The sequence below is a fragment of the Typopeltis vanoorti genome, chromosome 16, assembly GCF_054136105.1.
Source record: "Typopeltis vanoorti isolate ZY-2024b chromosome 16, IOZ_Tvanoo_1.0, whole genome shotgun sequence".
Classification (NCBI taxonomy): Eukaryota; Metazoa; Arthropoda; class Arachnida; order Uropygi; family Thelyphonidae; genus Typopeltis; species Typopeltis vanoorti.
This window is the reverse complement of record NC_143564.1, coordinates 53613152-53625924: the sequence shown is the minus strand read 5'-3', so window position 1 is coordinate 53625924 and position 12773 is coordinate 53613152. Positions and strand designations below refer to the sequence as shown.

General features: G+C 35.0%; 1 protein-coding gene across 3 annotated transcripts in view; it reads left to right on the top strand.

Moving 5' to 3' along the window:
- The first annotated feature begins 478 nt into the window (after window positions 1–478).
- The window catches only part of LOC150098024 (uncharacterized), a 42730-nt gene continuing 30435 nt past the window's right edge, over window positions 479–12773 (top strand). For 2 of the 3 annotated variants that reach the window (XM_090406064.1, XM_090406067.1), the window contains exons 1-2: window positions 707–893; window positions 6521–6617. In XM_090406064.1, the coding sequence (XP_090262190.1) occupies window positions 6539–6617 (79 nt within the window). In that variant the 5' untranslated portion in view covers window positions 707–893; window positions 6521–6538. The other variant, XM_090406065.1, reaches the window with a different exon arrangement.

Here is a 12773-nt window from a genome sequence, read left to right as displayed (position 1 = left end):
TTCCCGAGCGCTAAAGGGTATTCTCACCTTATGTGACCGAAAATTCATAAGTATCATAGAAATAGAAGACATGACACAACATAATTTAAAAAAAAAAAAGAAAAGAATTTTAATTAGGAAAAGATTTTTGGAAATTTTTCCAGTGTTTTTTTCCATTTTCTTTTGGGGGAGGCCATGGCCCCCTCCCTGGGTGCGCCAATGTATGGGGAGGTGGGAGAAGAGAAAAATATTAAACTCATATATCTAACTCTCATATTGTTGTTATTGCTATTATTATCCGGAAGGAAGAAGGTACTAGATCTGTTGGTAAACGTACTAGAACACTAAAAATTTATATATAAAGTACTAGATCTAGTACGAAAGTACTAGTGTTGATCACCCTGCACTTCGTCCACCAACTACACTGAATCTCTACTATTATCATCTACATCAACGCCATCTACTTTACCTGATTTGTAGCCTGCTAGTGACTAAGTAAAAGTCTAACAATATTAAGCTATTCGGAAAATCTTCGGAATAAGTGTACCTTCACTTATTGTATTAAAATATTACTCTCAAATTCTACACATTGAAATTAATTATTATTATTTATTTTATTTTATTGCCAAAAACTCGTGTATCTATTGACGATAACTGACCAACAGCATCCTTAAATAGTTGCATAGAACACATGACCGAGTATTTTGCATATACGCTGCGTAAGTGATGTTTACTCATATCTGCATAACGGTTTATAATTTAGTAGCCTATCAGTATGTGTAGTTAGATGTCCCAGATTCAGCTGCTTATTTCTGGCGAGTTTGTTGTAGTCATAGGAAACCAATCGTTAAGCGGATGGCGCAATGGTCATTATTTTCATTTATTAGATTTGTCATTGTGCCAAGAATATACAGGTAAAAGTAAAATTTCATCTGTATATTTTTTTAACCGAAAATACAACTAAAAGTGTTTCATTAAGTGACTTTATAGTAACTTAAGAACTATTACGCCAAACTTATTTAATTTCGATTTTATTACAAATCCTCCTAAATATAAATATAATGATGATAATATAAATCGAAATTTTATAAGAATTTATCCAAAGAAAAAATTTTGATGCCAGAAATGGATTCTAGGCATGAATTTTAGGTAGTTCCTCCATGTGATTAAGGATATTTATGGGTTTCTGTCATTGCAGCAGTTGAGGAGGGAAGTTTGTAAACCGACTAGGAGTTTACTGAAGCATCACGTCCAAATTGTGGTGGCTTGTACTTCATAACTATTATCATTTCTGAATGCCAGCTTAGCTAGACTAAGGCAATATCTGGACTGTTCATATTCAGAGAAGTCAGAGAATATAAATTAGAGAGTTTGGTGGATAGAATAAAAAGAGGTGATATGATAGAGACAACCAAGTTGGTGAGAGGATTTTATTGAATGGAACACATTACCGAAATATGTTAATGCAGAGAGTATTAAGAATTCGAAGATTCAGTATAATAAATATCTTGTCAGTTGAACGACCCCCCCCCCCTCCCCATGATAATTTGCTTACTCAATGGAGGGTATGATAATATAATAATAATATCATGCCACAGTGTGTGCTTTATATTGTGCATACTCACAATTAAGCTTAGCTGCTTGTAGTGCTGCTGTTTTCAAGACCATCTTGCTATATTTGTTTTGGTCTTCTTTTGCATCTCTTTGGTAACTAGTCCTTTACTTTCTTCACCCATCTGTTATCCTGCATTCTTTTCATCTTTCAATCCAAACATTTATAGGCTGTTTTTACAGTTTTTCTCTGATATGTGAGTTCATTATTTTCTTCAATATTGTTACATCTTAGTGTTTCTTAATATTTTAATCTTAGTGGTTTCATTCAGTTATCTAATTATTATTGGATCCTATAACATGTCTGTGTAGGATTGTTTAATTTATTGTTTATAGTCATGCCACAGGTACCTTTTTAAAGATGTATGTGCTATGTCAGTAATGGTCTGACAACTCCGGTTCTTAGTTTTGTATGTTTACCTTCTTAAATAGGCTGTCAAGACATCCAGATATTATACTAGCTTTAATTGCTTGTTCTTGTATCCATTTTGTGTTATACTGTAGTTATTTAGTTCTGTTCCTAAATATTTTATTTTGGTAGCTTGTTCAGTTATTTTCCATTGACTTCTAATTCTCTAGCAACTGTCATTGTTTTATTTTGAATGTTTTTTTTTTTTTCATTTAGTTAGACTATAAATTAAAGATGCCAAGAAATTATATTGGCATCATGAAGATACTTCACACTGCATGTGAAGTATCTTCATTACTGAGCTACTTGTATAAAGAGGCTAATGACTTCACACCAGTTTAGTATCCCATTAGGCAAAGCACACATCCTTTCGGACATGCATAATACTATGCATTATGGGAAAGGACAGTACCCAGACCAGTTTGACCTTTATTAAGATCTCATCAGTGGGAGCAGACCCAGAAGAGATACCAAGGTTGAAGTAATGCAGAAGTCATTATTTCCCATATACAAGTAGTGAAACGGTGTGTATTCACCTTATTATTAAATACTCTGGACCAGAAATAGATGTTCAAAGTTTTTCCACTTAATTTATAGCCTAATCTAGTAGAAAAACTTGCAACATCTATCACTGATCCAGAGTGCTTTAATAATAAGGTGCTAATACACCTTTTGACTACTTCTGCATTATTTCAATCTTGGTATCACTTATGGGTCTGACTCCCACTGATGAGATCTCAATAAAGGTCAAAACCAGTCTAGGTAGTGGCCCCTTCCCATAATGCATAGCATTATACATGTCCACAAAGATATGGACATTGCATTATGGGATACTAAGGCAATTGATGTGAGGTCATTAGCCTCTATATACAAGTAGCCTAGTCATGAAGTTACTTCATATGCAAACTTTGTTTGCTTATACTTGGATAAAGGATGAAACCAAGAATATAATTTCTTGGCATTTTTAATTTATAGTATAACCAAGTGAAAAAAACTTTCAACATCAGCAGATACAAGAAGTGACCATAAGTAGTACTTGGAAAAATAAAACACTAGAAAAGACTAGAAACAATAGAAAAGACATCATAGAATAAAATAAAACACAACATACAGAGAACATCCAAATACAGGGTAGAATTATTCTAGGAAGTATTACCTATATTATTATTAAGATAACTGTATTATTTTATAATACAGGCATCTCTATAGACTCATCACAGGAAACTCAAACTATCCACATAATATCTATCATACCTCTTATTGAACTTGCTGACGAAAAAACAAAGCATCCACAACTGAGTCAGGCAACACATCCGATTCATTTACTCTCAAGTGAAAAATCTAGTCTTCACATCCTTGTTAACCACACTCTTACTTAATTTCCATGGATGACCTCTTGTTTTTCCACCACTATCCCACTGCTGAAATATTTCTCTTGCATCACTCTTATAAAAACCTTTTAGTAACCTAAATGTTTCTATCAGTTTCCCCCCCACACACACCTTCTCTGCCTGTGACCCACAAACTCTCAATCTATCAATGTAGGGAGCATTCCTTACACAGCTTGCCAACTTGGTCACACTTGGTGCTGAATCTTTTTTCTACCACATCCACATCTCTAAGGATCTAGGCGACAGACCTGAGCACAATAATCCAGATGTATCACACCTTATAAAGAGGAATAACTTCTTTATCTGTGCATGTGTATTCTTTAATAACCAAGTAATCCTATGAGCTATCTTGGACACCTTAGCAATATGCCTTCTGAGCTTCAACTCTCTAACCATCTACTCCCCCCCCCCACCTCCCGTCCTTAGCCTCATCAATATCTTGGAGCAGAGTTCCATAAATGTGATATAAAACTTGTAATCTTTTAATCTCAAAATGCATAATTTGACACTTTTCCACACTGAACATCCATTATCTTTTGCCTATACTGCCAACTTATTTATAACATCCTGCAAGCTCACTACATCAGCTGGATTAATTATTGTGCTACCCAACTTTGCATCATCAGCAAAAAACTGAATATCTTCTTTCAAATCATTTACTATATCATTTATGTACACATTAAACAATAATGGTCCAATCACGGAACCTTGCGGGACACCACTGGTCACCTGCTTCATCCTGGACTGTATATCAGAATATATATCTATATTTTCCTAAACTACATATCAGATATATCTATAGATATCTTCATCCTGGACTATATATCAAAAAATATTGTTTGATAAACTGGAAAAAACCAAAAATTGATGGCCTTTAAAGACACTGTACATAAAATCTGCTTTAAAAGAAACGTTAGGAGAAAAAAAAAAAAAAAATTAGCACAGAAAGTAATAAAAAATGTCTGCCATAGTATAAAGTAGAGGTAAAATGCTAAAAGGGAAAAAAAAGAAAACTGCATTTTATAGAGATGAGGCAAATTCAATATATAAAGAATTTAAAACCACTACCTTTCTTCATCACACTACTATCTTTTATCCTTTTCAACAACCTTCTGATATCTATTCTTACATTCTTCTATTTCTCAGTCAAGTCATTTGTTCTTTCTACCACTACAACTCGAAGTTATGAAAGGAAGTTGTGAGCAAAACTGGGATAATTTATATAAAATGTTTATATGAATAAAAACATTATCCTTTTTCATTTGATGTAGTGTGTTAAAAAGTTAAAATATGTTAAAAGTGTGTTAAAATATTCAAAACACCACCAATGTTGTTTGGTGGTGGTTTTGAATATTTAATGATTTATAATTTAGGTGTGCAGTAGTTTACTCTGCATCAGCATCTATTAAGTTAAACTATTGATTTCGGTTTAGTAGTTGGAAGGGAATCAATCGTTCGATGCTGTTGGCACATAATAATGAGTCTTTGGACTCCCTGGAGGTGTGACATAATAATAATAATAATAAAGAGGGTGAGGTGTATTTGCATGGAGGGTGGAATGCATTGCCTGATATAGTGAAAGCATGAATGTTCAAGGAGTGGTATGATAGACTTTGTGTTTTCTAGGATAGACCTTCCATGATGAGTCTTTTGACTCCATGGATGCCTTAAGCATAATAATGATAATAATAATAAAATACAGAGAATAGCAAGATAGGGAAAATTAGACAAAAACTGGAATAACTATTCCAAACAATTAGAACATGATTTTTATGGTAGTAAAAGAAGAATCTGATAAATAATGTAAACTCAAAAGAAAGAACTAAATGAAATTATAAAACTAACTAGATTCGATAAATGGAAAGATTTTTCAAAATCTGTATGCAGAAAAGAAGAAAAACAATATAACCAAATATAATTAATGAAGAGGACAACATAACTTTCGAAATTAAAAAAAAAAAAAAAAAATATATATATATATATATATATATAGAAAAAAAACCTAAAAAGGATGTGTGCTTTGCATTATGGGGTATTAAGGTAATTGATGTGAAATCATTCCCTCTTTCTATATATTTAAGTAGCCCAGTCATGAAGTTACTTCACATACAAATTTTGTTTGCTTACCCTTGGATAAGGGATGAAACCAAGAATATAATTGCCTGGCACCTTTAATTTATAGTATAACCAAGTGAAAAAACTTTCGACATCTATCGCTAATCCAGAGATAGATGTTGGAGGTACTAGGTTAGATTATAAATTAAGTGAAAAGGTGTGTATCACCTTATTATTATTAAAGTACTCTAGATCAGTGTTAGATGTTGCAAGTTTTTCTACTAGGTTAGACTATAAATTAAGTGGAAAAACTTTGAACATCTATCTCTGATCCAGAGTACTTGCAATAATAAGGTGAATACACACCTTTTTCACTACTTGTATATGGGAAATAATGACTTCTGCGTTACTTCAACCTAGGTATCACTTCTGGGTTTAGCTCCCATTGACAAGACCTCTATAACAGTTGAAACCAGTCTGGATAGTGACCCTTCCCATAATGCATAGACATTATGCATATCTGTAAGGATATGTACATTGCTTTATAGGATAAATTGATGTGAAGTCATTAGCCTCTATATACAAGTAGCTCAGTCATGAAGATACTTCACATGAAACTTCGTTTGCTTACACTTGGATAAAGGATGAAAAACCAAGAATATAATTTTCAGCATCTGTAATTTATGTATCTGCTGGGTATATACTCCTGATGTTTAAAACTTTTACATGAATACTTTTTTTTTTTTTTTCCATGGGCTTTCAAAGTTTGGTTTCTTTTGTGCAGTTAGGTTTAACCCTCTCTGGTTAGCTGATAACTCAACTATAGAATTTTGTCTGTGTGAGGTATATTGATGTAGGCCTCATACCTACAGTAGTTATTCTGGAATTATATGCTTCTGAGCTTCACCTACATCACCCATCCACCTCCACACGATGATGAAGTACCGATAGGATTTGTACCACAAGTTGTATGTCCATAAGTGGTATTACTGTATTTGTAGTGTTTACTTCAGATGTAAACCTTTTTGTTGTAATCACAACTGCATTAATTTATATACTTGTGCTTTCATTTCAGTTACTCTGACACAGTACAATGTCTTCAATGACTTTTGATCAGAAACCTTTTAAATCAAAACCTCCTGATAAAGGCAGTTTCCCGTTAGATCACGAAGGTAAGAAAACAGTTCATTTGTAATTCATTATTCATATATATGTTAGTGCCAATGTGCCAAATATTTGTTGATCCAAAATTAATAATGGAAAAAACTCACATACAAAGATTATTTAATAGTATAATTTTCGCCTGTGTGTCACAGGCATCTTCAGTACATTAAGCTCAAATTAAACAATAACTGACAATTCCCAAAAGCGCCACCTAAGTAGCTGGTGTAAGATAACTAAAAAGGTCAATAATAACTTTCCTAAAAAAAAAAAAAAATACAGGCGAAAATTATACTATTAAATAATCTTTGTACGTGAGTTTTTTCCGTTATTAATTTTGTATCGATATGTCTACTTACGGTATACCTCTTTTAAAACAAATATTTGTTTTTTTCTTTTTGATATTTTTTCATGCGTATATACTCCTTATCATTAATCTTTTAATCTAATAACTGCAGATAAAGGCAATTTCTCAGTTATATCATGAATAAGAGAACATGTGCAAATGTTTGTTTATTTTTAATGTAATTGCATAGGTATACCTCTAAGGAACCAAAGGAGTCATTTCATCTTCATCTGTTCTGTAAAATCCATTTAACAACTTAAGGGAACCTCTGTAACTCAGTTGATTTAGACGGCTGCATGGGTTGGAAAGACTTGGGTTTGAGTCCCATCTATAACAAGAGGAACCTTTATTAGGTGTTGCCAATCAAATGGTGAGTTAACTGGTCTCATACAGAGGTTGAGGATTTTGTGTCCCAGAAACATGTTTTTCATTCCTCAAAACAGGTAAACTAGCCAGGAGAATACACACAACTACTGACAAAAAATACAGTATAATCAACAAGTGGGATTTGTTGATTTCATGAGATGGCACCTTACTTTTGCCCTAGGGGCCTCGCAGCCATTGTAACATCCTTATCATATGCTAATTAACTCTGTAACTCTTATTCTGATACATCTGATTACTTTTCTGATGTTTCTTCACAGTCTTGATACCCTGCCTGAATGCTGAGTATATTGGTTCAGATATCATAGTATCGAGGCCTTGTAAAAAATGCATAGCGATTTCCTTGATGATGAAAGTTTCTAAGATCAAGAACCCTACTGGTTCCATATTAGACTGGCCAACTCACTTTAAGTTGAAAAGCCCTTATAAAGGTACTTCACATCCTAGATGGAATTCAGAATTAGGTCTTTTCACTAAAGGGCATTACATAGGCTATGGGGGGGGGGATCCTCCATAGCACAGTTGGTATAGGTGAGTCCTTTTGCTGTAACGACCCATGTTCAAATCCAAATGTGACGAGAGGAGCCTTTGTCAGGTGTTTTTAATTAAATGGTGAGTTGGCCAGTCTTATTTAGAGATGGAGGGTTTTTCTCCTGGAAACTCAGGTTTTTCATCTCTCCAAACAGACAAACCAGCCCCATGAATATAGATCGATAGACATAGGATACTGCAAGATGTAAGAGATTAGAGCCTCACCATGTTATCTTTCTACTACACTCTATGGATCTCCAGTAGAGATCCGTAATAGTCAACCTCCTGGATGGAGATGACACTTGACAAGACAGAGCCTATAGACGTTCTTCACCATTCCCTGAACAAAAACATTAGTGTACTCCTTTTTGTTTACAGTATTATTTTTGTACTTGATTTTCTGATTTTTGATTTCATGAGATGGTGCCTTACTTCTGCCCTAGAGGCCTAGCCACCATTGTAACATCCTCATCATGTGCTAATTATTTAATTAGCAACTTAACATCTTTCATATCACTTCTTAATTAATATTCTTAGATTTTTTTAAGTGATTTCCAGGAAAAATTCCTCCTTTCCAGCAATTCCCCCCCCCCCATGTTCATTACTGTGAAAAACTCTTCCATATTTATCTCATAAGCATTAATTTATATTTTCTCAGTCTGTGTTATTATTTTGCCTGGATTTTTAAAAATTTATTTATTAATTATTTTAAGTGTTTCATTACTCTTTCCTTCCTGAAATAGAGGGAGCTAAGGCGCAAGACCTTATACACTAGAATAACAACAGCCCTGTTGCTATTTCTGTCTCCTTGTTAGCTTGAGTAATTCACCAAGTGTATTCTCCAGTTCCATTTAGGGCTTTCAACAGTGTTTAATGGTCATCATCATTTTCTGGTATATACCTTCATACCAAATATTTTGATAGTCTAATGCAGTCATTATTTTAGGACTAATTTCAACTAGGAATTTTCCAAAGTGTCAGTGAATTATATAATAATGATAATTACTACATACATTGAGGATCTTTATTGAGGATCTTAAGTAACCCACCTGGAGATCTTTATCTCCAGGTGGGGGTGCTTAAGGGTCAAAGCTGTATAACTGAGAGGAGACCTCCATATAGCCTTTAAAGGAATGCGGAGAACAGACCAGGGCTTCTGACCTAATATCCAATCCTCACCTTCTCGTGGTGCACCCTGTTGGGTAGTTCGGTATCCATCTGGATACAGAATGAACGAGGATGCACTGGCAATTTGGGATTTAGCCAACCAAATTGTATTCTTATTGGCTTAAATCAATATAGAAAATGATGGTACAACATGACAAAATTTCATGCCGGCTAGGGCGTCGCCTGGTTAAACAAGGTCCCCGTTGTTTTGGCCAGGGAACCAGGGCGAACAGCAAAAAGTCAGATACTGGAACAAATCTGAAAGCACACGGCAGCTCAACATCACCAGAGTTAAAGATCGGTACTATCAACATAAGAAGCCTGAATGGCAAAGAAATGGAGCTAGCTGAGGAATTAGATAAGTACCAGATCGACATAATAGGGATTACTGAAACAAAAAAGACAAAAAAAGGTGATCTTTCTGAACAATAAATACAAAATGTTATATTCAGGAAATGACAATCAAGGAAAAGAAGGAGTAGCCATAGTATTCAACACAAAATACGAGGCTAATCTTCTTGAATGCAGGCAGCTTCAAGTAGAGTGATGTGGGCAAATATCAGAATGGGGAACTGGACAATGAGACTTATTTGTGCCTATGGTCCCACAGAAGGTTCTACTAAGGTAGAAGTGGAGGAATTTTTTGATGCTTTAAAAAAAAAGCAACTGACACAATGAAAAAGGAAAAGTTGGTCCTTGTTGAATATCTAAATAGCAGAGTAGGAAATGATTGTGAGACATACAAAAATATTTTGGGAAAATTTGGAGAAAAGAGCAAAGCCAATAATAATGGCAAATACCTGTTTGATTTCTGCTCAGGACATGGACTGGTTATTACTAACACCATGTTCCAGCATAAAGGAGGACACTGACGTGTAGAAGTAGGGAGATTCTTGTTCCATTGTATAAGGCTTTGATTAGGCCACACATGGACTATTGTGCCCAGATTTGGTCACCTGGTTTTCAGAAGGATGAAGAGATGTTGGAAAGGGTCCAAAGGCAACTGACTAAGGTAGTTTCTGACCTCTGGAATGTCGAGTATGAAGAAAGATTGAAAAGATGTGATTTGCAGAGTCTAGTGGAGAGAAGGAAGAGGGAGATATGATAGAGACCTACAAGTTGGTAAGGGGTTGTTATAGGATCAATGGTGGAGAAGTTCTACAGAGAATAGTGGGAGATCAGGGGAGAACCAGAGGTCATTGCTGGAAACTGTATAAAGAGGGTGTGAGTAGGGAAGTGAGAGGCAGGTTTTTTTCGTGCAGAGTTGTGAGTGATTGGAATGCCTTGCCTGAGAGTGTGGTGTCTGCAAGGAGTTTGAATGTGTTTAAGACGTGGTATGATGAGATGTGTGTGAGATAAAAGGACCTCCTAGATAAGTCTTTGACTCCATGAGGTCTTGGGTAATAATAATAATAATAATAAAAAGGTGCACAAATTCACATGGAGAGAAGAGGCAAGGAATAAGAAAAGTCTCATTGACTATGTTATTGTTGATAATGATGTTTTCTCCCTGGTGCAGGACACCAGAGTGTACAGAGGATTTGAAATTGGAAGTGATCACTATTTAGTCTTGAGCAGGATAAAATTGAATTTCGCATTGAAAAGAATAACATGTAAGAAAGTTTTAAAGCGAATAAAAGTTGAGCAGCTCTCAGATGTGAACTGTAGACTAAAATACACAAAGATTATTGAAGAAAAAATGAGAGTTTGAGAACAGGAACCAAACCTTGGAGATTCAGTGGCAAGCCTTGAAGAAAACCCTGATTGATTCAGCCAGAGAGGCATGTGGTGAGGTTCTCTGCAAGGATAGAAAAATCAGAACTCCATGGTGGACACAGGAAGTTAAAGAGGCAGTGAAAGAAAAGAAGAAAGCATATCAAAAGTTCCTGGTAAATAAGTCAGCTTGTGCTCTTAGAGAACACAGAGACAAATGTAAGAAAGTTAAACACTGTGTAAAACTAGCTAAACAAAAGTCATGGGAGGACATTGGCAAGAACATAGAAAATAAATATCAAGAAGGTGGTAAGATATTCTGGAGGTTCTTGAAGAAGCTTAGAAATGGAGGAAAGAGTGCTGTAAAAGGAGTTAGAGATGATAAAAGTTACATGAAAACAGGAGAAAAAGATATCCTTGAAGTATGGAGTAATTTCTTCGAAAAATTACTAAATGAAACAAGCAGTGATAGCACAGTGATAAAAAAAAAACACTGACCAGGCATGCAGTCAGGAATACATATCCATACTTGAAGTAGAAAAAGCCATCAAAGGCTTGAAATGTGGAAAGGCAGCAGGAGTAGATGATATTCGACCAGAAATGCTGAAGTATTTTGGTGGTATAAAAGTCTTACAGTGGCTGCACTGCATAGTTCAGAAAGCCTGGACAGAGGGACGAATTCCCGATGATTGGAGTAAAGCTCTAATAGTACCCATATATAAAAAGGGAAATAAAACTGAATGTGAGAATTACAGAGGTATTTCCCTAATGAGTGTTCCCGGCAAGATCTATGCAAGCATACTTGAGAAACGGTTGAGAAAAATTGTTGAAGAAAAGCTTGGTGAAGAACAAGCTGGTTTCAGGCCAAATAGAGGCTGTCAGGATCAGATCTTCACTTTATGACAAATAGTTGAGAAAGCATGGGAATATAACAAAGATCTATATCTAAGTTTTGTCGATCTGGAAAAGGCATATGCAAGGTGACAAGAGAGAAGCTATTCATTACGCTACAGTTATATGGTGTCATTGGGGCATTATATCAAGCAATACTTAGTTTGTATTTGAGTTGTAAGTCGGCAGTTAGAATTGAAGGAAGTACAGGAAGATGGTTTAATGTTAAATATGGTGTGAGACAAGGATGTACATTATCCCCTCTGTTATTCATTATCTATATGGATCACATTATGAAGGAATGTGATATTAAACATGGTATCACAATTGGAGATGTTAATGTCAGCTCTTTGCTTTATGCAGACGATGTTATACTTCTAAATAAATCCGCTACAAGTTTGCAAGACTCCCTGACTAAATTGTATCTGTTGTAATAGATATGGTATGAAGGTCATCATTAAAGACAAAGACAATGAAAATAGGTAGAATTGTTGATAATGTCTGTTTTGTTGTGAACGGGGAACCTGTGGAACAAGTAAAACATTTCGGCTATTTAGGGATGATTTTTAGTGAAGATGGTAAATTAAATATGGAAATAGACAACAGAATCAACAAAGTTGGTATGGTAGGAAGTGAATTGAATAAATTCATCTGGAATAAGAGAGAAATTAGTCAGAACACTAAATTAGCTGTATACAAGACATTTTCAAACCAGTTTTAACTTATGGATCTGAGAGCTGGGTCAGAAGTAAAACACTTGACCAAAGACTAGAGACCGCAGATATGAGAGTCCTGAGAAAGATTAGAGGCGTGAACAGATGGCATCAATGGCAATATCATATTAAAAATGAGTATATTACGAAGAACATGACATTGTTGGCATCCAGGAATGCATTAGCAGAGCTAATCTCAGGTGGTATGGTCACTTAAACAGAATGGGTGAGGAAAGATTAGCAAAACTCTGCCAGGTTGGCAGGAAAATGACCCAGAGGAAGATCAAGATATAGGTGGATTGATACGGTACAATGTGCCTTATACGATAGAAATATAAGATATTACAATGATAATACTGGAGTCTTGACAAATAACAGACTGACTTGGAGGAAAATTGTAGTGATGTAAATTTTCCATGTAG